Source organism: Pygocentrus nattereri, chromosome 18 (assembly GCF_015220715.1).
Source record: "Pygocentrus nattereri isolate fPygNat1 chromosome 18, fPygNat1.pri, whole genome shotgun sequence".
Lineage (NCBI taxonomy): Eukaryota > Metazoa > Chordata > Actinopteri > Characiformes > Serrasalmidae > Pygocentrus > Pygocentrus nattereri.
In genome coordinates, this window is record NC_051228.1 from 17,348,723 (window position 1) to 17,373,445 (window position 24,723).

A 24,723-nucleotide genomic window follows, 5' to 3' on the forward strand; every position below is an offset into this window, starting at 1 on the left:
TGAGCAGTAGTAGGTTTGGTTTGTGGTCAAAACAGAATTATCAATAAATAAATATTCACTGTACAGATTCATTAAGCTGTGCATAAATGAGTGTATATAGGATGTAGTTAAAATTTATGCTTGAAAAAACCACAAGCCAATTTTTCCCTTGCATTCCTTGAGGCGCTCCAACTTCCAGCACCCCCACGCTTCCCACCTCCCCCCTCAACAAGACTGCTTGAAACCCCTGATTTACACAGAATGTACACTAAACCCTTTGCTGTTTTTTTGGACATTTTCATTTGAGAATAAAGTATTGGCTTAATTTTGGCAGCATATTTGATACTTATGTGAAATTAAATTGATCGAACATTGATTCATCATGTTGGATGCTTGGATACTCAGAGTGATTCAGTTTATCTGGAAATTACAACCAAAATACAGCATTATTAATAATGAATATTTTTGTCACTGGTGAATCTGTTGTGTAGAAAACACATTATAAATGCAGAGGGTGAAAATGACACAGAATAAATAAATCAATTATAACATTCCAGCTGAATCACAACCTTGAGATCAATGCATTTCTACACCACCAAAAAAGAAAGACTGAAAACAAAAACACACATTGTTGTTGTAATAGCGCCTGTGTTCCATTGGGGGCGCTTTTTCTGCACTTTAAGCTTCCACATATTGTACACATATTGAATCTCACCTGTGTCACCTGGCCTAACGCTGCCTGTACACCTGAGCTCTCACCCGAACAGTTCTCTTTACAGAAAAAGGTAACAGTGCTAAACTCACTTGTCCAGTACAAAGTAGAGGTCAAATCCACCGTAGCAGGAGGACCCGGCCTCCCAGCGCTCATAAGCCTGTCCATCAGCGCCACTGACCAGCAGGACCACCACCACACAGACGCCGGTCAGCCTGGTCCAGAACACCCACACCATCCCAACAGGCCTTCCAGCAGAGCGAGGAGGAGGAAACAGTACAGAGAGAGAGAGCTCAGCTGCTTTCTAAAGCATGAGGGAGGAGAGGGAGAGAGAGAGAGAGAGAGAGAGAGAGAGAGAGAGAGAGAGAGAGAGACCTCCTTCAACACAACACAACACTGGGACGTCCCAGGTCACTCCTACATCCACACAAGTACAGATATTAGGATATTAGATACAAATAGATTAATATTTCATTACATGAACTCAGCTGAGCTGTGAGCCTGTGTTACTCTAATCTACATATTCATAACTTCACCGAGAAACACATTTTGACCACTGACTACTGTATTTATCTATGTGTATTATAATGTTCTATAGTCTTTTTACTGATAAACTCACACTTACAGATATGAATGAAATGTTTTATAGAAGTTTAATAAGTAAATAATTAAAATGAGCAATAATAATAAATGCTCTCAATGCTCTCAATGCAGAACATTAAACATAAACAGAACATTAAAACATAAGTTCAAATGTACTAACTATTACTATAACTATACTAACTATTTTCTCTCTCTCTCTCTCTCTCTCTCTCTCTCTCTCTCTCTCTCTCTCTCTCTCTCTCTCTCTCTCTCGTGGCTCTGCACTAGTGCCACACAGTGGTAAAGAGCACACAGGGCAGGTGAAGAGTAGATGAGAGTAGATTATTTTGTCCCTCACTTTACACAGAGAAACATACACCCTGACAGACAGACAGATAGATAAATAGATAGCAAGCTATATATATATATATATATATATATATATATATATATATATATATATATTTAATGAACTTTGATATATATGGAATGAACATTGATATATATGGAATGAACTTTGATATATATGGAATGAACACCTATATATATATATATATATATATATATATATATATATATATATATGTAGAATGAACTTTGATATATATGGAACAAACATTGATATATATGGAATGAACATTGATATATATGCAATGAACACTGATATATATAGAATGAACATTGATATATATGGAATGAACATTGATATATATGGAATGAACACTGATATATATGGAATGAACATTGATATATATAGAATGAACATTGATATATATAGAATGAACATTGATATATATAAAATAAACTTTGATATATATAGAATGAACATTGATATATATAGAATGAACATTGATATATATAAAATAAAATGACCTCTCCATGGATCACCACCTTATCGTGGTGGAGAGGTTTGTGTGCATGAAGGACCCTAGGAGCTATGTTGTCTGGAGCAAAAGCTCCTGGTAGGGTCTCCCATGGCAAACTGGTCCTAGGTGACAGGCCAGACAAAGTGTGATCCATAACCACCCCTATGAGGACAACAAAGCAGGACTCGTGTACCCTGCCCGGATCAGGGTTACCGGGGCCCCACCCTGGAGCCAGGCCTGGGGGAGGGGCTCGCCAGCGAGCGTCTGGTGGCCGGGCATTCACTCATGGTGCCCGGCCGGGCCCAGCCCGAAGGAGCTACATGAGTCCCCCCTCCCATCGACCCACCACCGATGGGAGGGGCAGTAGTAGGGGTGCGGTGCATTGTGGATCGGGCAGTGTCCGAAGGCGTGGGCCTTGGCGTTCTGATCCTCGGTTGCTGAAACTGGCTTTTGGAACTTGGAACGTTACCTCACTGGCGGGGAAGGAGCCTGAGTTGGTGCGCGAGGTCGAGAGATACCGGCTAGATATAGTCGGGCTCACCTCAACACACAGCTTGGGCTCTTTTTCTTCACAGCTTTTTTCTTTTCTGGAGTTGCCCATGGTGAGAGGCGGCGGGCAGGTGTGGGCTTTCTCATAGCCCCTTGACTCGGCGCCTGTATGTTGGGGTTTTCCCCGGTGGACGAGAGGGTAGCTTCCCTACGCCTTCGGGTTGGGGAACGGGTCCTGACTGTTGTCTGTGCTTATGCACCGAACAGCAGTTCAGAATACCCAGCCTTCATAGAGTCCTTGGAAGGGGTGCTTGAAAGTGCTCCTCCTGGAGACTCGATTGTCCTACTGGGGGACTTCAACACTCACGTGGGCAACGACAGTAAGACCTGGAGGGGTGTGATTGGGAGGAATGGCCTCTCTGATCTGAACCCGAGTGGTGTTCAGTTTTTGGACTTCTGTGCAAACCACAGTTTGTCCATAACGAACACCATGTTTGAACACAAGGATGTCCATAAGTGCACATGGCACCAGGACACCCTAGGCCGCAGTTCAATGATTGACTTTGTAGTCGTGTCAGCGGACTTGCGGCCATGTGTACTGGACACTCGGGTAAAGAGAGGAGCTGAGCTGTCAACTGATCACCACCTGGTGGTGAGTTGGATCAGGTGGTGGGGGAAGATGCCAGTCAGACCAGGCAAACCCAAACGTATAGTGAGGGTTTGCTGGGAACGTCTGGCAGAAGAACCTGTCAGATTGATCTTCAACTCACACCTCCGTCAGAACTTTGACCAGATATCGGGGGAGGTGGGGGACATTAACTCAGAATGGGCCATGTTCCGCTCCTCCATTGTTGAAGCGGCTGACTGTAGCTGTGGTCGCAAGGTAGTTGGTGCCTGTCGGGGCGGTAATCCTCGAACCCGGTGGTGGACACCCCAGGTGAGAGATGCCGTCAAGCTGAAGAAGGAGTCCTACCGGACATGGTTGGCCTGTAGGACACCAGAGGCAGCTGGCAGGTATCGACAGGCCAAGCGATCTGCGGCTTCAGTCGTTGCCAAGGCAAAAACCCGGGTGTGGGAAGAGTTCGGTGAGGCCTTGGAAAGTGACTTTAAGTCGGCTCCGAAAAGATTCTGGCAAACCGTCAGGCGACTCAGAAGGGGAAAGCAGTGTGCCACTAGCACTGTATATAGTGGAGATGGTGTGCTGCTGACTTCGACTGAAGACGTCATTGGGCGGTGGAAGGAATACTTTGAGGACCTTCTCAATCCCACCAACATGTTCTCCAGTGAGGAGGCAGAGTCTGGGGACACGGGAATAGGCTTGTCCATTACTGAGGCCGAAGTCGCTAAGGTAGTTAAAAAGCTCCTTGGCGGCAGGGCTGCAGGGGTGGATGAGATCCGTCCCGAGTTCCTCAAGGCTCTGGATGTTGTGGGGCTGTCTTGGCTGACACGACTTTTCAACATTGCATGGACATCGGGGGTGGTGCCACTTGATTGGCAGACTGGGGTGGTGGTGCCTCTTTTTAAAAAGGGGGACCGGAGGGTGTGTTCCAACTACAGGGGAATCACACTCCTCAGCCTCCCTGGTAAGGTCTATGCAAGGGTACTGGAGAAGAGAGTCCGGCTTATAGTCGAACCTCGGATTCAGGAGGAGCAGTGCGGGTTCCGCCCTGGTCGTGGAACACTGGACCAACTCTTCACCCTCTCCAGGATTCTCGAGGGTTCATGGGAGTTTGCCCAACCAGTCCACATTTGCTTTGTGGATTTGGAGAAGGCATTCGACTGTGTTCCCCGGGGTATTCTGTGGGAGGTGCTTCGGGAGTACGGGGTACATGGCTCTTTGCTACGAGCCATTCAGGCCCTGTACAAACAAAGCAGGAGCTTGGTTCGCATGGCCGGCAGTAAGTCAGACTTTTTCCCAGTGAGAGTTGGACTCCGTCAGGGCTGCCCTTTGTCACCGATTCTATTCATAATTTTTATGGATAGAATTTCTAGGCGCAGTCAGGGGATGGAGGGTGTCCGGTTTGGTGACCTCAGGGTCACATCGCTCCTGTTTGCAGATGATGTGGTCCTATTGGGGACATCAGGCCATGAACTTCAGCTTTCACTGGATCGGTTTGCAGCCGAGTGTGAAGCGGCCGGGATGAGGATCAGTACCTCCAAATTCGAGGCCATGGTTCTCACGCGGGAAAGGGTGGAGAGCCCTCTCTGGGTCGGGGATGAGCTCTTGCCTCAAGTGGAGGAGTTTAAGTATCTTGGGGTCTTGTTCACGAGTGATGGTACAAGGGAGCGGGAGATTGACAGGCGGATTGGTGCTGGGTCAGCAGTGATGCGGGCTCTTTACCGGTCTGTTGTGGTAAAGAAAGAGCTGAGCCATAAGGCAAGGCTCTCGATTTACTGGTCGATCTATGTTCCCACCCTCACCTATGGTCATGAGCTTTGGGTAATGACCGAAAGTACGAGATCGCGAATACAAGCGGCTGAAATGAGTTTCCTCCGCAGGGTGGCTGGACTCTCCCTTAGAGATAGGGTGAGAAGTTCGGTCATCCGGGAGGGACTCGGAGTAGAGCCGCTGCTTCTTCACGTCGAGAGGAGCCAGTTGAGGTGGTTCGGGCATCTTGTTAGGATGCCTCCTGGATGCCTCCCTTGGGAGGTGTCACAGGCAAGTCCACCGGGGAGGAGACCCCGGGGAAGACCCAGGACAGGACAGACCCTCGGAATCCCTCCCAGGGAGCTAGTGGAAGTGGCTGGGGAAAGGGAGGTCTGGGCTTCATTGCTCAGGATGCTGCCCCCGCGACCCGAACCCCGGAGAAGCGGAAGATGATGGATGGACGGATGGATATATGGAATGAACATTGATATATATAGAATGAACATTGATATATATAGAATGAACATTGATATATATAAAATAAACTTTGATATATATAGAATGAACATTGATATATATAGAATGAACATTGATATATATAAAATAAACTTTGATATATATGGAATGAACATTGATATATATGGAATGAACATTGATATATATAGAATGAACATTGATATATATAAAATAAACTTTGATATATATAGAATGAACATTGATATATATATATAGAATGAACATTGATATATATAAAATAAACTTTGATATATATGGAATGAACATTGATATATATGGAATGAACATTGATATATATAGAATGAACATTGATATATATGGAATGAACATTGATATATATGGAATGAACATTGATATATATAAAATAAACTTTGATATATATGGAATGAACATTGATATATAGAATGAACATTGATATATATAGAATGAACACCAATATATATATATATATATATATATATATATATATATATATATATATATATGGAATGAACATTGATATATATAGAATGAACATTGATATATATGGAATGAACATTGATATATATAAAATAAACTTTGATATATATGGAATGAACATTGATATATAGAATGAACATTGATATATATAGAATGAACACCAATATATATATATATATATATATATATATATATATATATATATGGAATGAACATTGATATATATGGAATGAACATTGATATATATATAGAATGAACACCGATATATATATATATATATATATATATATATATATATATATGGAATGAACATTGATATATATGGAATGAACATTGATATATATAGAATGAACATTGATATATATGGAATGAACATTGATATATATAGAATGAACTTTGATATATATGGAATGAACATTGATATATATAGAATGAACATTGATATATATGGAATGAACATTGATATATATAGAATGAACTTTGATATATATGGAATGAACACTGATATATATAGAATGAACATCCATCCATCCATCCATTTTCTAAGCCGCTTCTCCGTCAGGGTCACGGTAGAATGAACATTGCTTATATATATATATATATATATATATATATATATATATATATATATATATATATATATATATATAATCATAAATTAGAAAATGGACAATATATGTAATTTTACCAGGGACACCCAAACTTTACATACCTATGTATATATAAAATACCCAACGAGTGTCAGTATGAGGTAATTTAATAATAAACCGCAGACTCTTTATATGGAATGGGACCTGCTTACCATTCCTATTTCCTTTTCCTGCTGAATGTATTTCCTGTTCCTGTGCTTTTTCTTTCTAAACTAGCTGTTGCTGTTAAAACTAGGCCTGTATGTCTCTTACCAATAATGTCATCTACTGATATTCAACAGTATAGTCTGCTGTGGCAACCCATAAGCAACTGCAAACTGCACAGGTAGATTAATTAAACATATTAAAGTTGATGAAATACATATTTGGCTAGCAGGGAGTTTTTACTTATGGTCTAAGTAGGTTAACCTTTTACACACGCACCTACAGCCATCGACCTGTGGCATAAAAGCCCCCTGAATACCGCAGATTTCACATGGCCATTATCAAACAACCAGGCCTTATTTGCTCGCCGTGGCACAAGGTTAGTGGTGTTATCCGGAAGAAGCACAACCTCCTTTGTGAAAGTCTCAAGCTGAGGAGGTCCTTGAACCTGTCTATTTCTCAAAACATAAATTCAAAAATTAATTAATTTAAAAAATACTAATAAATAAATAAATAAAATATTTTGTTAAATAAATTACCTGTTACTGCAATACAAAACTTCAATACGCATAGAAACTTACTTGCTATATGTCATAACATATCAAATTACTATTAAATTACATTTATATGTAATTTATGCAGTCAAACTTGGGTTGAGGCAAATAAACAAATATGAAAAGGAGAGACAAACAATATTCACTGAGAGACAACATGGATCTTACAGAAACAGCCAAAAATATAAAAATGTCCTGCTGTCTTACAAATATACAACAACGTACACTGGTACTGGCACAAAGATTACACAAGTAATAGTATGAATATAAACAGAAAATCACTTAGTAGTCCTACACTTACTTTTATCATGCATTATAGACTCTTTGACTACATTATTCCTTAGAAAATGTCTTCTATACTATGAGTTAATAAACCTTTTGTGCTATAAAATGCTTCTCCGGCAGTGCCTTAACGTTTCCACATAATGACAGTTACCAAGGACATATATGACCACAACGTCCATGAGAATATGTATATATATATATATATATATATATATATGTATATATATATATAACATATATATCAATGTTCATTCCATATATATCAATGATCATTCCATATATATCAATGTTCATTCTGTATATATCAATGTTCATTCTATATATATCAGTGTTCATTCCATATATATCAATGTTCATTGCATATATTATATATATAATAAAAGGTGCAGGTCTGAGGGTTCATGAGCATAGAGTATTATAGTTAACTGGGAGTGTTGGTGCTGTTGTCCTGCATCTGTCAAGCACTCACTCAGGTTTGTTGACAGTGGAGTGAAGGGGCGCTGAAGTCTCAGGAAGCCCTTGTGCCTCTGTTACCTTCTGGTTCTCCTTTTTGTGAGACTGTAATAGCTCAACCTGTAAGAGTCTCTGCTGCACTCTATAAACACTGTATAATGTAATCAGCCTGTATTAACCGAATTAACTGTCTTTGTGTTTCTTTGTCAAGCTGAACTGCCCATCCTGTGGGTCTGATACTGTTGCTTTTTCTGCCTTGATTGGGTGCCCACTTATAGATATACATACCTAGATGCTGCATTGTCTATTATTCTCTATCCGACGCTAATGGGAGCTCAAACGTTTTTTTTTTGTAAAGCTATGTCAATAAACTTTGACTTTATTTGACTCCATCAGCAGCTTCTGAACTGTTCAGACTTAAAACCTCAATTCCATTGAAGTTGGGACGTTGTGTAAAACATAAATGAAAACAGAATACGATTATTTGCAAATCCTTTTCAACCTATATTCAATTGAACACACTACAAAGACAAGATATTTAATGTTCAAATGGATAAACTATTGTTTTTTGCAAATATTCACTCATTTTGAATTTGATGCCTGCAACACGTTCCAAATAAGTTGGGATAGGGGCAACAAAAGACTCAGAAAGTTGAGCAATGCTCAAAAAACACCTGTTTGGAACATTCCACAGGTGAACAGGTTAATTGGAAACAGGTGACTGTCATGGTTGGGTATAAAGGGAGCATCTCTGAAAGGCTCAGTCATTCACAAGCAAGGATGGGGCGAGGTTCACCACTTTGTGAACAACTGCGTGAGCAAATAGTCCAACAGTTTAAGAACAACGTTTCTTTTGCAAGGAATTTAGGGAACAATTGCAAGGAATTTAGGGATTTCATCATCTACAGTCCATAATATCATGAAAAGATTCAGAGAATCTGGAGAAATCTCTTCAAGTAAGAAGCAAGAAAGAAAACCAACATTGAATGCCCGTGACCTTTGATCCCTCAGGCTGCACTGCATTAAAAACCGACATCATTCTGTAACGGATATTAACCACATGGGCTCAGGAACACTTCAGAAAACCACTGTCAGTGAACACAGGTTGTCGCTCCATCTACAAGTGCAAGTTAAAACTCTGCCATGCAAAGTGAAAGCCATATATCAACAACACCCAGAAATGCCGCCAGCTTCTCTGAGCCCGAGCTCATCTGAGATGGACTGACGCAAAGTGGAAAAGTATCCTGTGGTCTGACGAGTCCACATTTCAGATTGTTTTTGGAAATCATGGACGTCGTGTCCTCCGAGCCAAAGAGGAAAAGGACTGTCCTGATTGTTATCAGCACAAAGTTCAAAAGCCAGCATCTCTGATGGTGTGGGGGTGTGTTAGTGCCCATGGCATGGGTAACTTGCACATCTGTGAATGCACCATTAATGCTGAAAGCTACATACAGGTTTTGGAGCAACATATGCTGCCATCCAAGCAACGTCTTTTCAGGGACATCCTGCTTATTTCAGCAAGACAATGCCAAGCCACATTCTGCACAGTGTTACAACAGCGTGGCTTCATAGTAAAAGAGTGCGGGTACTAGACTGGCCTGCCTGCAGTCCAGACCTGTCTCCCATTGAAAATGTGTGGCGCATTATGAAGCGCAAAATATGACAACGGAGACCCCGGACTGTTGAGCAACTGAAGTTGTACATCAAGCAATAATGGGAAAGAATTCCACCTACAAAGCTTCAACAATTAGTGTCCTCAGGTCCCAAACACTTATTGAGTGTTGTGAAAAGGAAAGGTGATGTAACACAGTGGCAAACATGCCCCTGTCCCAACTTCTTTGGAAGGTGTTGCAGGCATCAAATTCAAAATGAGTGAATATTTGCGAAAAACAATAAAGTTTATCCGTTTGAACATTAAATATCTTGTCTTTGTAGTGGATTCAATTGAATATAGGTTAAAAAGGATTTTTTATATATTTTATATATTTTATAATATATATATTTTTTTATCCCGCTCCCCACTGTTACACAAACAGATTCTGAAATTTGTAAGCAAGTCCAACATTTCAGGAATGCAGAACTCACAGTAGGGGACATTGGTATGCCTGTCAATATTGTCCAAAGGATTACAAGCCTGTTGTTAGTATGTGTAGGTGAGCATGGCTAAGTGCAGCAAAGAATTCTACGTACAACCCCATTTCTTAAAAAGTTGGGATGCTGTGCAAAATGTAAATAAAAACAAAATGCAATGATGTGCAAATAATGTAAACCCTATATTTTATTGAAATTTATATATATATATGGCATATGCTGCCATCAAGGTGATGTCTTTTGAGCATATATAAATAAAACAAAATAAAAACATACCTCCAAATTCACTATACTAAGAATATCCTCTTCAAGTGTAGGTCTATTCTTTTGCTATTTTTTCAGTATTGTTTTTAGCAGTTCCTGAAATGTGGGAGTGTTGCAGCCCCTCAGATCCCACACCACACCACCACTAACACCAGACCACCACCACTTCCCTTGGCCCTGATTGTAACACTTGATTTTTGATTTCTAAAGGACACTGTAGGCCTTCATGAGATTGTGTGATTGCTGTGTTTAAACTGGTTGCTCTGAGTGGACTCAACGTATGTGGAGCGGTCAGCACAAAGACGGACACCGTACACACCACATAGCATCCACAAATTGAAGTCCGTTTCTCAGACCACCACAGCTTGCCTCTCAGCAGTGAGAGAACAGACACTGACATAAGGTTTAAAATTTACACTGATAAAGCCTTCAGTCTAAGGTCTCTAAGACAAACAGACAAATGCTAATGATGTTAGGTCAACTAAACTTCTTTAGCTCTTTAGTTTCTTAGCTGTTGAACAGTAAGTTTGTACAGTGATGGTTATCTGGTACCCGACCATAAATATATTAAATAATGAAACTTTTATTCCATTAAATCTACAAGAGTAGAGAGTAAAGTGAGCTTGAGTTGGACTCTCTCTGCTCTATGAGAGACATGCCAACCCTACAAGACTATTAAAGACTAGTAACGTGTTACTGGCTGGTTGTCCTGCTGTCCCTTTTAATCTGCTCCAACTAGGTCAGAATTCACCCTATGTGCTCACCAATAAAAAGAAAGTTTGAATGTATTACTTCACTCTTATTCAGTTTACACTAGCTTCCTGGTGAGTTTTGCTTTGTCTGAGGTCGTATGTGACATCAAAGGACATTGTACATGAAAGAATGAATGTCTTGTGAACATTGCACACTTTAATTTTTTTCCCTAGAAGGGTAACATTGTTCCATCAACAAGAACAAGACAAGAACATGGCCACTTATTGGTCGACTAGTAGGGAACACGGCCTCTGATTGATCGACAAGTCGAGAACACAGCTGCCGATTGGTTGAGAAGCCTGGAACACGGCCTCTGACTGGTCAAGGAGTCGGGAATACGGCTGCTGATTGGTCAACTAGTCAGGACCATGGCCTCTGATTGGTTGACAAGTTGGGAAAGCAGTCTCTGACTGGTTGACAAGTCAGGAACACGGTAACTGAGTGCTCATCAAGTTGGGAACATGGCTGCCAGTTGGTCAACAAGTTGAGGACATGGCCACTGATTGGTCGGCAATTGAGGAACACAGATGGTGAATGGTTGATAAGTCAGAAATATGACTGCCGGTCGGTCGTGTGTCCTTTGTGTATCATTTTCCTTTATCATATATTATATCAAGTTCCTGTAGAGTTCTTATACTCTGAGTACTGCAACCCAGTTTTTTCTGTTTGTAATTATGCTTTTATTTTCCATAGTGTTTTTTATAGTGTTTTTACTTCTATTTTTGTGTAAAGCATTTTGAGATTTACACAGAAATAAGAAGCAAAATATGAAGTATGAGAAATATGAGTGCACATTTCAGAATCTGATAGGGAAATTATTGTGCTGTATTGCTATGGAGGAAATATATGTTACACAGCACACCTGTAGGTACTTCCTGGTCACCTGCAACCCAACATTACTGTGATGTAGCTGCATTCTGTAATTAAACAAGCTGTAATTACAATGCACTTGTAAGAATCAACTCCACAGTAGATATTAGGTATCAGGTGCAGGTTTATTAGACAATCAGAAGGGGTATCAACTATAACAGGCAGAGTCAAAACTGTCAGAACATCACAGAACAACAGGCAAGTGATCCAAAACCGAATAGTCACGAATGAAACACAAAGTCAGACAGGAAATACAAGGCTCAGAATTGTAGGATATACCAAAATAAGACATTGCAAAGAATGCAGTCTCAGTGCCCCTTAAATACCCTACAAAATAGCGTATGATAACACACAGGTGTTCCTCAGTACTCAGGGGAGTGAGACCTCTGCTGGTGATGAGGAGAACTGGTGGAAGCAAAAGTGAAAAATCTTGAATAATCTTCTTCATTTTGTAAAGAATGTAAAAAGTAATGCAACTTGGACCAACCTAATGCAACCAGAGCTATGAATATACTAATTTAAACAGATTTGCACTACATATGCACAGAATACTTTACAAACAGTAACCTTGCCTTTAATGTGTAAAAGTTTATAAAATATTTATACCATTTTAACTCTCTATTGCTGTCATGTCCCTTACTGCTGTGCAATGAAATAATATATACATACTAACCAGCCATTTTATTAAGTCCACCTCCTTGTATCTACACCCACTGTCCATTTTATCAGCTGCATTGGAGGACTTTGTAGTTCTACAGTTACAGACTGCTGCTACCCTGTTTTTCAATGGTCAGGACCCCCATAGGACCCCACAGAGCAGGTATTATTTGGGTGTGGATCATTCATAGCACTGCAGTGACACTGACATGGTCGTGGTAATTGAGCTAATATGAGTGGATCAGACATCAACAAGGAGGTGTGCTTAAAGGGGAATTTTGAACCAATTTTTCAAAATTCCTGCATAATTAAGTGGTTAACATGAAAAGAGGGTCGTTCAGAGTGGTTTGGTCCTAGACAAACTTACTGAGTCAGAATTGTTCACAGTGGTGGACAACCAGACGTGCACCTCTAAAAGCTCCCACACAGAAAGCTATGAAATGAAATGGGTATAAATTCACTGCCTGATGGCTGAGATATTGTTTTATATTATTTTTGAGAATTTAAAATCCATTAATGGTGGAGGGATACACAAAAGGCGCAATAGTCCCCAAAGAAACCTTATTTCAGATTTTCCAGTATTTTCTCATCATGAACATTCCAGAATAAAACTCAGAAAACATGTGGTTTGGATAGCAAATAAAATGTCTATATATGTGTTGTAGTCATGGTGACCTCTGGTTCCTATCACCACCACTCTGAACCATTTCACACCAAACCACTCTGTTTACTCACACACTCAATTATGCAGGATTTTGTTTTTAGATTGGTGGGATTCCTCTGTAATGAAGTGTATCGGAAATGTCTCAGAGGGACTGGTAGCAGCTATTATTAGTATGAAGTGAAAGTGGTGCGCGTGCCTGCATGTGTGATTGTGTGACGTACTCAGCAAAGTGATGAGTCTTGTGCGCTGAATGAGAAAACAGAAAGCGGCTTGCGCTCCAGTGAGTAGTACACGCTGGGCTCCTGCAGCAGGTAAGTCTCACGCTGCGTGCGGTTTATATCTGTGGGTTGTTTACCTGTGTTTATCTATGGTTTGTGTCTGCTCTGATTGTTGCTGCAGTATGTTAGTGAAAAGAGTTTCATCTGCTTCAGTCTAACAAGGACAGGAAGAAGACCCTTATGGAAGAAATATATGGACATTTTTATATATTTGAAACAGGTGTTAAACACACTGAAGTCGATGCTGAAATACATTCCAGACATTAAAATATATTTCAGAATATTTTGCCATATTAACCAAATATATTTTAAAACATGTTTATTTTAAATTGTATGTAGCAATGTGCTACACAAAAAATGAATGTATGTAAATGTGTTTATCAAATCCATTTGAAAATGTATGAAAACAGCCAGAATCCTGTCTGATGCACTTCACTGTGTCATACCTTTCGAAATGAATTTGTATTCCAGTATCTGAATTTTAAATATGATCAAGTAAACCTTTAACATGACAAAAGCAAGTTTTGTAGGTACATACTCTGTGAAAATGCATTTATGATTTGATGTCTTGTTTATATGAAATACATTGTGTGTGAGAGTCTTACTGCATACGGTCATGGTTAATGTAAAGTGCAATGCAGGTCACAGAAGTCAGTACAGTTTAGTTACATCTGTAACCTTTATTATATACAGCTGAGCTTAAACCAGCTCCCACTGTTGTTGAATATTGGGAGTTTATAAAAGGTGAACTGATAGCAGTGATCTCATCTGGTCAGTGTGAGGGTTGCTGAGCTCTGCGCTGGGTCAGTGATGAGGATGAGATGTTTGCATGTTTGTGGGTCTGTGATGTCACTCAGATGAACAGTGACACTAATAGCTATTAGCGAAACATGTTTGAGTTACTTTTAATTAAGAAGTCATTTATGAGAGTTTAGTGACAATAATTTAGAGAAAAGAGTTGAAACTTCACTCTGTCTCTCATCATCTCTCTTTGACTCTGTATATCTTTCTTGCTTTCTTCTCTTTCTCTCTTGTTTTCTCTCTCTGTACCTTTTTGTTTTCCTCTTTGCTCCTCTCTTTTTGATGCTCTCTCTCGCTCTCTCTCTCTCTCTCTCGCTCTCTCTCTCTCTCTCTCTCTCTCTCTCTCTCTCTCTCTCTCTCTCTCTCTCTCTCTCTCTCTCTCTGTAGTGATGAACATGTCAGATGTGAACTGGACGTTAGACTCAGGGTCTAATTTGACCTTTCTGCCGTATTACCTGCACTCCTCTGCGATGGCCATGAGCTACATCCTATCCTATCTGCTGGTGCTGCTGCTGTGTGTGTGTGGTAATGGTCTGGTGTGTGTGGTGGTGCTGCGGAACCGCAACATGCGCTCCGTCACCAACCTCTTTATCCTCAACCTGGCCGTCAGCGACCTGCTGGTGGGGGTGGTATGTGTGCCCACCACACTGATCGACAGCCTCATATCAGGTTCGTCTGCAAAAACGACTATAGAAGACTGTAGACTATATATCACAATACCTGCATTTAGAGCCAGTTATTCATTCAACCTAATGAGAAACAGTAGAACAGTCACACTTTATATCACAACACCTACATTTAGAGCCAGTTATTCATTCAACCTAATGAGAAACTGTAGAACAGACTCAGTTTATATCACAATACCTACATTTAGAGTCAGTTATTCATTCAACCTAATGAGAAAATGTAGAACATACTCAGTTTATATCCCAACACCTACATTTAGAGTCAGTTATTCATTTAACCTAATGAGAAACTGTAGAACAGACTCAGTTTATATCACAACACAGAGGCAGTTAGAGGCAGTTATTCATTCCAGTTTATTCTTCTAAATTGCATAGGCAATCAGGCATGTTGATTTAAATGTTACGTTCATCTAATATTTGTGTCCATGTAATATTTAATCTGATCACTAGGTGGTGATATTGTAGGTGGTATAATAGTAGTTACTTTTTTCAAAATTTGGAATGGCTGTGAGTTTTTTATCACACACTTTTTCATCTTTCTAATAAATCCTCAGTCCAGACAGCTGCTATGAACATGATATTTTAGTCATTTTTTCCTCTTACAAAAGCAGTTTCTGTGACTGACACACCTGTAATTTGAGCACCAATTATGAACTGTTTTCACACCCATTAGGTGTGTGCCTGAGGCATCGGCTTTGACAGCCATCCTTCACGCTCTCATTATACATTTTCAGATTTGTTGACTGAATAGATACAGTATAAATATTCAAGAGATCTTTTATTGTGATGCAGTGTGATGTCTGAAGCAGGAGGCTTCACTGCGTTCTTCAGTATAAATCTATGTTTTTTGGGGTTTTTTTGCAGGTTGGCCCTTTAGTCAGACCACCTGCACCCTCAGTAACCTCATCCAGGGCATGTCTGTGTCTGCATCGGTCTTTACACTTGTCGCCATAGCGGTGGACAGGTAAGGATTTATTACTGATCACATAGGACACAAATAAACTACTGGCCACTTTATTATAAACATCCACCTTGAGGTTCCACTGACTGGCTACTTTATTAGATACACCCTTCTTGAGGTTCCACTGATTGGCCACTTTATTAGAAACACCCACCTTGAGGTTCCACTGGTTGGCCACTTTATTAGAAATACCCACCTTGAGGTTTCACTGACTGGAGTTTGAGAAAGTGAAGGGATCTGAACTTTTTACCTGAAATAAAGTAGTGAAATACTTTTAATTTAAGTTTAATTTCCTGTAATCACATTACAAGCACTGACTTAATCAAGTCAAGTCAAGTCAAGAGGCTTTTATTGTCATTCCATCTACGTACAAGTACACAGTGGAGTGAAGTTACCCACTCCAGGAACAACACGGTGCAACAAGGAACAAAGAGTACAAAGTGCGAACATGCAGACACGGTGTACAAACAAAAATGAAGCTAGAAACAATAAATACGATAAATTAAACAGACAATAGACACAGTAAACAGACAGGACAGTGCAGCACCGACACATCACTCATTCTGGACATGAGGTAGTGAGAATAAGGTGCAGATATTTAACATGCTGTGATCTGTGAGTCACACAGTCAGATGACATACATAAACACAGCAGTTACTGAGGTAGTAAAACCTGAGTAAAACAGTGTTGTAATGTGGAGCAATGAGGCGGATGCACATGCTGAGATAAGCAAAGTTTATTTTGGGCAAATCCAGGGTCATGGCAGAAACGGTCCAAATTCAGATAGCCAACACAGAGAGAATGAGGGTAAGACATGACAAAAAACATAAGCAAAACAAAGACCAAACACTTCAATCAATTCATAAAACATAAAACACAATCAGCACATACAGACAGCACATCAAACAAGCATGCATACATACAATACAATCAGCACATCAAACAAATCCAACAAAGACCAACACAGACCAGGGCAAACATGGGGCTCATATATCACAGGGATGATGAGGGACAGGTGGGAAACAGGTAGAAACAATCTGGGGCGGAGTTACGAAACAAGGCAGCAGGACAACCAGAAAGTAAACAGAAAAGCACATGGGGGAGTGAGAGGAGTGTAAGCACAGTGTATCAGCAATGTTCCAGATGTTCCAGTGCATGTAAAGCATCAAAGGAGGTGTGTGTGCCAGGCGGGACAGGGGTTAGTTTAGTCATTGTGAGTTTAAAAACCTGATTGCTTGAGGAGCAAAGCTGTTGAAGAGTCTGGCAGTGGTGGCACAGATGCTCCGATACCTTCTGCCAGGCGGCAGCAGTGAAAAAAGTCAGTGTGAGTGATGGATGGGGTAGTCCACAATTATAGTGGCTTTCCGGATATAATGTGTTGTGTAGATGTACATGATGGAGGGGAGAGAGACCCCAATGATCTTCTCAGCTGTCCTCACTATACGCTGTAGGGTCTTGTGGTCCGAGGCAGAGCAATTTCCAAACCAAGCGATGATGCAGCTGCTCAGGCTGCTCTCCACAGTCCCCTTTTAGAACATAGGTACTGCTGGGCTCTCTTGGCTATGGAGTTGGTATTGAGGGACCAGGTGAGTTCTCTGTGATGTGGACACTGAGGAACTTGGTGCTCCGGATGATTTCCACAGCGTGGAAATCCACAGTGATGTTCAGTGGGGGGTGGTCACCTCACGCTCTTCGTAAGTCAACAACCATCTCCTTAGTTTTGTCTACATTCATACAGACAGGTTGTTGGTTCCGCATCTAACCACACAGCCCTGAGGGGCACTGGTGCCCAGTATGGTGGTGCTGGATATGTTATTACCTATCCTGACTAATTGAGGTCTCTCAGCTAGAAAATCCAGGAGCCAGTTACAGAGGAAGGCGTTCAGGCCCAGCAGGCTCAGTCTTCCAATAAGCTGCTCAGGGATGATGGTGTTGAATGCTGAACTGAAATCTATGAACAGCATTCTGGTGTCTAGGTGTCTTTATTGTCCAGGTGGGTGAGAACCAGGTGGAGTGTGGTGGAGATGGCATCGTCTGTTGAGCAGTTGGGGTGATATGCAAATTGTAGTAGGTCCAGTGAAGGAGGAAGCTGGTCTTTAATGTGCCTCATGACAAACCTCTCGAAGCACTTCATGATGATGGGAGTGAGTGCAACGGGACGGTAGTCATTGAGGCAGGACACTGGAGACTTCTTCAGCACAGGGATGATGATGGTGGACTTGAAGCAGGTTGGAACGACTGCAGTGCTCAGAGAGATGTTGAATAATAAAAGTCTACTTTTTATTACTTGTGTTACTCATATGTAAATAAACTTCAAGTTAACTTGACAAAGCTAGCTAGTAAACTAGAAAAGCTAAAGCAGTTGTACATTACAGTTGTTTTTTCTTTTGTTTTAACTTGTTTTGGTTAATACGTTGATTCAAGGTAGTTGTTATTGTGTTGCTATGGTATTCCAGTTTGTTGTTAGGGCATTGCTTGGCAGTTGGTGGGTGCGTGGTCCCTGCAATGGTATTAGTTAGGGGTGTGAATCTCTCCCTTTCAGTTGATATGATATAAAAACAAAATAGTTATATGTGATGATTCAGTACACTTAATTCCTGAGCCGATATGATAGGGTGTTGCTAGGGTATGCTTAGCAGTTCATACGTTATTAAAACTAGTTGCTTTGGTGTTGCTATGTGGTTACTATGGTATTGGAGGTGGTTGTTATGTGACTGCTATGATATTTCTGATGGTTGCTATGGAATTTTCAGTGGTTGCTAGAGTGTTGCTAAGTGGTTGCTAGTATGTTACAAAGTGGTTGCTATGTTATCCCAGGTGGTTTCTAGGGTGTTGCTAGGCTGTTGCTATGTTATGGCAGGTTATTGCCAAAGTGTTGCTAGGCCATTGCTATGGTATTCCAGGTGGTTGCTAAAGTGTTGCTGAGCCATTGCTACAGTATTTCAGGTGGTGGCTAAGGTGTTGCTAGGCCATTGGCATGGTATCTCAGGTGGTTGCTAAGGTGTAACTAGCCAATTGCTGTGATATACTAGGTGGTTGTTATGTTATCATGGTGGTTTCTAAGGTGCTGCTAGGCCATTGCTATGTTGTGCCAGGTTGTTGACAAAGTGTTGCTAGGCCATAGCTATGGTATTCCAGGTGGGTGCTTAGGTGTTGCTAGTCCATTAGCATGTTATCTGATGTGGTTCCTAAGGTGTTGCTAGACCTTTGCTATGTTGTGCTAGGTGGTTGCCATGGTGTTGTTAGGCCATTGCTACAGTATTTCAGCTGGTTGCTAAGGTGTTACTAGGCCGTTGCTGTGGTATCCCAAGTGGTTGCTTTGCTTGCCTACAAAGCCAAAAATGGACCAGCCCCTACCTACTTGATGGCAATGGTGAAATCTCGAACTGTACCACGAGCCCTTCGAGCTTCGAGTACAGCTTGGCTTGACCCGCCATCCTTCAAGGTGCATGGAAGACAAGCGTCGAGAATGTTCTCTGTACTGGCACCCAGGTGGTGGAATGAACTCCCACTGGCTGTCCGAACAGCAGAGTCTCTTACTGTCTTCAAACGCAGACTGAAGACTCATCTCTTTACACAGCACTTAAATGAGCATTGAACTACAAGCTGCACTTATTTTATTTATTGTATTGTATCTTATTGTTATTGTATTGCATTGAATGGCACAGAGTTCTGCGTTCAACTCTGTTTATTTTTCTCTTGGTGTCTGCAGTGACATATTTGTTTCTAGCAGTATCTGAGCTCAGGACGGTCTTTTTCTCTAAGCTATTGGTAATTAGCAAAGATACTTTCTCTAGATTGACAAAGCACTTCTTGTAAGCCGCTGTGGATAAGAGCGTCTGCTAAATGCTGTAAATGTAAATGGTTGCTAGTATGTGTGTGTGTGTGCTAGTAAGTTCTTTGTCCTTTAAATTTTCTGATAATCCCATTGTGTTAGATTATTGTTTTTGAGCAACTATGCCAACACTGACTATATAAGATACTAAGAATAGCCATAAAAGACCTGTAAAGAAATGCACTTTAAAGTTGCATGTTGGATTCACCATTCAGCTTAAGGGACAAAAACAGCGCTGGAAAATGAGTTAGGACTGTTAGGACTGAGTTAGGACTGACAAAATAAAATACAACACAAATGTATGATCAGGGCCCTTGATCTATTCTGTTCATCCTTTCTGTTATTTTTCTCTACATTATTTTGTCCTTATATCTGCACAATAACGTGCTCTGTTTGCATAAATAATTCAAAATGCATAGCTGTGAGTACTGAGAGTTTTTTTATATGTTTAATGTATGAACATCTATAATTTTATATGCACACAATTTACTGGCACTGTTGGATTCAATGAGTGTCAAAGTGAAATGTGCTCTAAATCTGCCATTCACATAGCTGGCAGTTAAGTGGAGCACTCTGGAGAATTGAACATATCATATGTATATAAATAAAAGATGCAGTTTTTCCTACATCTTTTTCATATTTAAAGCCACTCACTCTGACTTGTTCATTTTTCTAAGTTGACCGATACTTCTATCATTGTTAATTTATGAAGTGTCTTTAGTATTGTAAACAGTAAGGTAGCAAAAGTATAAGGTAAAAGAGACACTTTACCTTTTAAAAATTTTAGAAATGTTTGTTTTTTACTGTTAGTAGCAGTAGCAGTAATGCCAACCAGTCAGTACTCAGTAGCAGTAATGTTAACCAATAAAAACTGAGTAGCAGTAACATTAACCAATCAAAACTCAGTAGCAGTAATGCCAACCAATCAGAACTCAGTCGCAGTAATGTTTACCAATCGGCGCTCGGTTACCAGCAATGCCAACCAATTAGCACGTGGTACCAGTAATGCTAAATAATCAGCACTCAGTAGCAGTAATGCTAACGAATAAGCTTGCCGTAGCAGTAATGCTAATGATGAAGCATGCCATAGCAGTAATGCTAACCAATCAGCACTCAGTAGCAGTAATGCCAATCAATCAGTACTCAGGAGCAGTAATGTTAACCAATCAGCACTCAATTGCAATAATGTTAACCAATCAGCACTCAAAAGCAGTAATGTTAACCAATCAGCTCTCAGTTGCAGTAATACCAGACAATCAGCCCTCAATAGCAGTAATGCTATATGACAATCAGCAAAGTTATGCTAACCAACACAGAAAACATGCTCATTTATTTTTAACAAAACACTATCTACATTTTATTTATCTTCAGGAAGTGATGATGGTTTATTTTAATATCTTATTTCTCCATCCAGATATACAGGCATTGTGTACCCGTTTCGTCACCGTATGCGGCCAATCACGGCTCTCTTTGCCATCTTCTTCATTTGGCTCCTAGCTTTCGCCATCATCTTCCCCTCGGCTGCCACGCTGACCGTCATCCACCTTGATGACACCTACATGGTTCAGGACAATCAGACATACCCGCTATTTGTTTGTTACGAGGATTGGCCCCAAGCTGACATGAGACGGATCTACACCACTGTAATCTTTGTCCACGTTTACCTAGCACCACTGGCGCTAATTAGCATCATGTACGGCTGCATCGCCGCTAAGCTCTCAGGAAACCTGCGGCACCACAGAGGTTCCGAGGCCCGCAGGGGGCGCTCCAGGCGCAGGGTTAAGGTCATCAAGATGCTAATCATGGTGGCCACCTTGTTCATGGTGTCATGGCTGCCACTGTGGACGCTAATGCTGTTAACAGACTACCAGGATCTGAACAGACAGCAGATTGACTTCCTCAGCAGCTACCTGTTCCCCGTGGCCCACTGGTTAGCCTTCTTCAACAGCGGCATCAATCCCATCATCTATGGCTTCTTCAACGAGAATTTTCGACGAGGTTTCCAGGCTGCAGTGGCCTGCCGGTCCTGCGACTTGCCACCAGTCACCATGTTCACCAGGCGTTTTGTGTTGCTACCAGCTAACAAGGTATCCGTCGGGAACGGAGAAGCGAACAGAGGAAAGAAAGAGCTAAGAGGAACTCAGGTTCAGGGCATTCTTCTGGAGGACTTGGACAGGCTAACTGGAGTCAAACAGATGAATGGAGCCTGGACGGAGTGAATATTCATAACTCCACTATATATACAGTTGTCACCCTTACCACAAATGTACTTAATCATCCAAGATGTTTGCAGAACATTCATGTTCAGTTTTGTAGTGGAATTACGAAAGATTATTTGCACCAACTAGCATTGTGCTATCTGTGGCTACTCATCACAACCGTGTGGAGTTGTTAAGTAGTTTCTGTTTGCTTATGTAGTTTCTGACACTGAATGGCATCATGTGGTGGAAGTAAGGGCAAAAATGTGTTGCATAGCTAAAACTGTGGTAGCAACCATCGCTGTTGTATACATATGGATAACCAATTTACAGCTAAATTAGCTATTATAATGTCTTGCTAGGTAGCTATGTCATAGTTTTTTAACTCATGTGGATGATCATCAATAAACTATTGAGTATTTTCAATGGAATTAAGGCAGTGAAGTAGTATAAAGGTTAGCCCAATAGTGTAAGCTAATGCGTAAGCTAATGTAAGCTAATGAAAGACAGCTAGCAAGGCAGATAATGTTAGTGTGCATCTAGTAATCTATATTCTATATAGTAATGTTTATTCCACACTGAATCAAATCCATTATGCTTGTGTTGTAGCTGGGTCATTCTCCATTTGGAGAGGGAATTCAGGTGGATACATTTTTGAAAAATCAATTTTTTTCATCCCAAAACTAACTAATCTTAATGTGTCCATTAACATCTCCTACTGTCATATTTGCAAAAAGCAGAGCATAATTGTAAACACATCACTGGTGTTATGTTAATATGGTGTAACACCAGTGACTATGGCTCCAGGGACATTCTGGTTAAAACTGAGGGTTTTGTAAATTGTAAATTGACTGACTCATTGGTGGTTAGGTGACCACATAACACCAGTGACACATAGACATTATGTGCTGCCTGATAAACATTATTAAAAAATTAATAATAATATAATAATAATATATTGAGCAAGTGTGGACTCACACACATGCCTTGAGATGCTTCCTCTTTGATGACCCTTGATGCAAGGAAGCAGTTTAATAGAGCTGAATTAATATGTTAAATGTAATATAAAAGTCCTGATAGCACCCGTGATAAATGATTTTTTAAATAAAATACATATTTTTATAATATAACATTACATAATGTTAATGATATAAGAAGTAAACATGAATCTGTTTTGCACAAATTCCTTAGTTAAACCTCTTAAAAACATTGTTTTATATTAAAAATAGTTTCTCAAATGATGAAAATCTGTTTCATGACAAGCTGTTTTACATATCCAGCGTGACAATGAAACAGGATAAAAAACAAATATCAGAGAAATTTATAATGTATAAAACTGTGTAAATGTACAAACCAACTTCTGGAGCTGTGCCTCGTCTTTTAAGCAACTTTTTAAACCCTGCAACGCAAGTGACATGGTGTCCCACTCCAAATGCAGATTGACCCAGTTGCACTGGTTCCTGGTTCCAGACTAGCAGGCTAACAGGTTTAACTAGAACCATTAGAGACATCATAACCCAGAACACATGGTCTGATAACACAGCAAGAGTCAGAGATCAGTTTAGAGATCTATGAGTTGGGAGGAATTAAACTCCTCCATTCTAGCCTCTTTTACTCTATGACAGTCAGTCAGACAGTTATTATGAGTTATCCTTTCAAATGAGACCGAAATCATAACTGCAGCCCAAAGTTCATTTTAACTTCACTTAATGAAGAATGTTGATTAAAAGTGCAGGAGTGTTAGATTTCTGGTAGCACATTTGTAACAATTTCTATATTTTGACAACTTATTTGCCTCATAATTCAGTGGAGCCAGAAGCCAGGCCTCCATCCACATATTTGTATGTGCATTTTGACTAACTGAAGAACAAAGACTTGGTGGGCAATTTGCATAAAAGTTTGTATGCTCATTTGAGGCGGATACATTTTTTTGCTGATATAAATAAATGTGGTAAATTGCAATGAAAACGCATTTTTCAATATGCTGTGATGTAAATGTGAATAGAAGAAACTCATTTGGCTGATCATGTCATTCTGTTTAAGTGGCCATCGCTGCAAAACATGACAGAAGGCAGCAGGTTCCAGTGAGCTGATGAAGAAATGAAACCTACCTTTATCTTAGAGGGTAAACAGGCAGACGGGGCGGCAGCTGATAAACGATCGCCTGCTTTCTGTGTCTGCTCTCTTATGAGATAAAATACAGCCATATAATCAAACACAACAGAAACAGTAGCTATGCTTTTTCCTATCTGATACGTTGTTGTCATCAAACTGACTTTAAGTATTAAAAATGCTTTACATAAAAAAAGTCTGTTTCCTTCTCTAATATAATGTTTTTGCAGCTTCTGTACATTTGACTGAATTTAGGTATCCATAAACAATGCTAAATGTTGCAGGACAAAACAGCTTGGAACACTTTCATTTAAGGGAGAGTGAGATAAAAGTGACTTTTGAAAACATAATTGTTTTCCTTAGAGATAAACCTGATTATATGGGCATACCAGAAAAACCTCATTCCTTATATGGGCATGAAGGAAAACATTATTCCTTATATTGGCATGATGGGAAAACCTAATTTCTTATATGGGTGTGATGGGAGAACCTCATT

General features: G+C 40.3%; 2 protein-coding genes across 3 annotated transcripts in view; one reads left to right on the top strand and one right to left on the bottom strand.

Moving 5' to 3' along the window:
* Positions 1-967, bottom strand: part of antxr1b (ANTXR cell adhesion molecule 1b) — a 102,777-nt gene extending 101,810 nt beyond the window's left edge. For both annotated transcript variants that reach the window (XM_037546935.1, XM_017718878.2), the window contains exon 1: positions 784-967. In XM_037546935.1, coding sequence (XP_037402832.1) covers positions 784-929 — 146 coding nt within the window. In that variant the 5' untranslated portion in view covers positions 930-967. The remainder of the gene's footprint in view (positions 1-783) is intronic.
* Positions 968-13,616: 12,649 nt separating this feature from the next.
* npffr1l1 (neuropeptide FF receptor 1 like 1) lies at positions 13,617-23,109 on the top strand. Its single transcript, XM_017718894.2, has 4 exons — positions 13,617-13,667; positions 14,823-15,104; positions 15,986-16,085; positions 21,332-23,109. Exons 2-4 carry the CDS (start codon positions 14,825-14,827, stop codon positions 22,134-22,136), a joined length of 1,185 nt encoding a protein of 394 aa, XP_017574383.2. The 5' UTR covers positions 13,617-13,667; positions 14,823-14,824; the 3' UTR covers positions 22,137-23,109.
* The last annotated feature ends 1,614 nt before the right edge of the window (positions 23,110-24,723 follow it).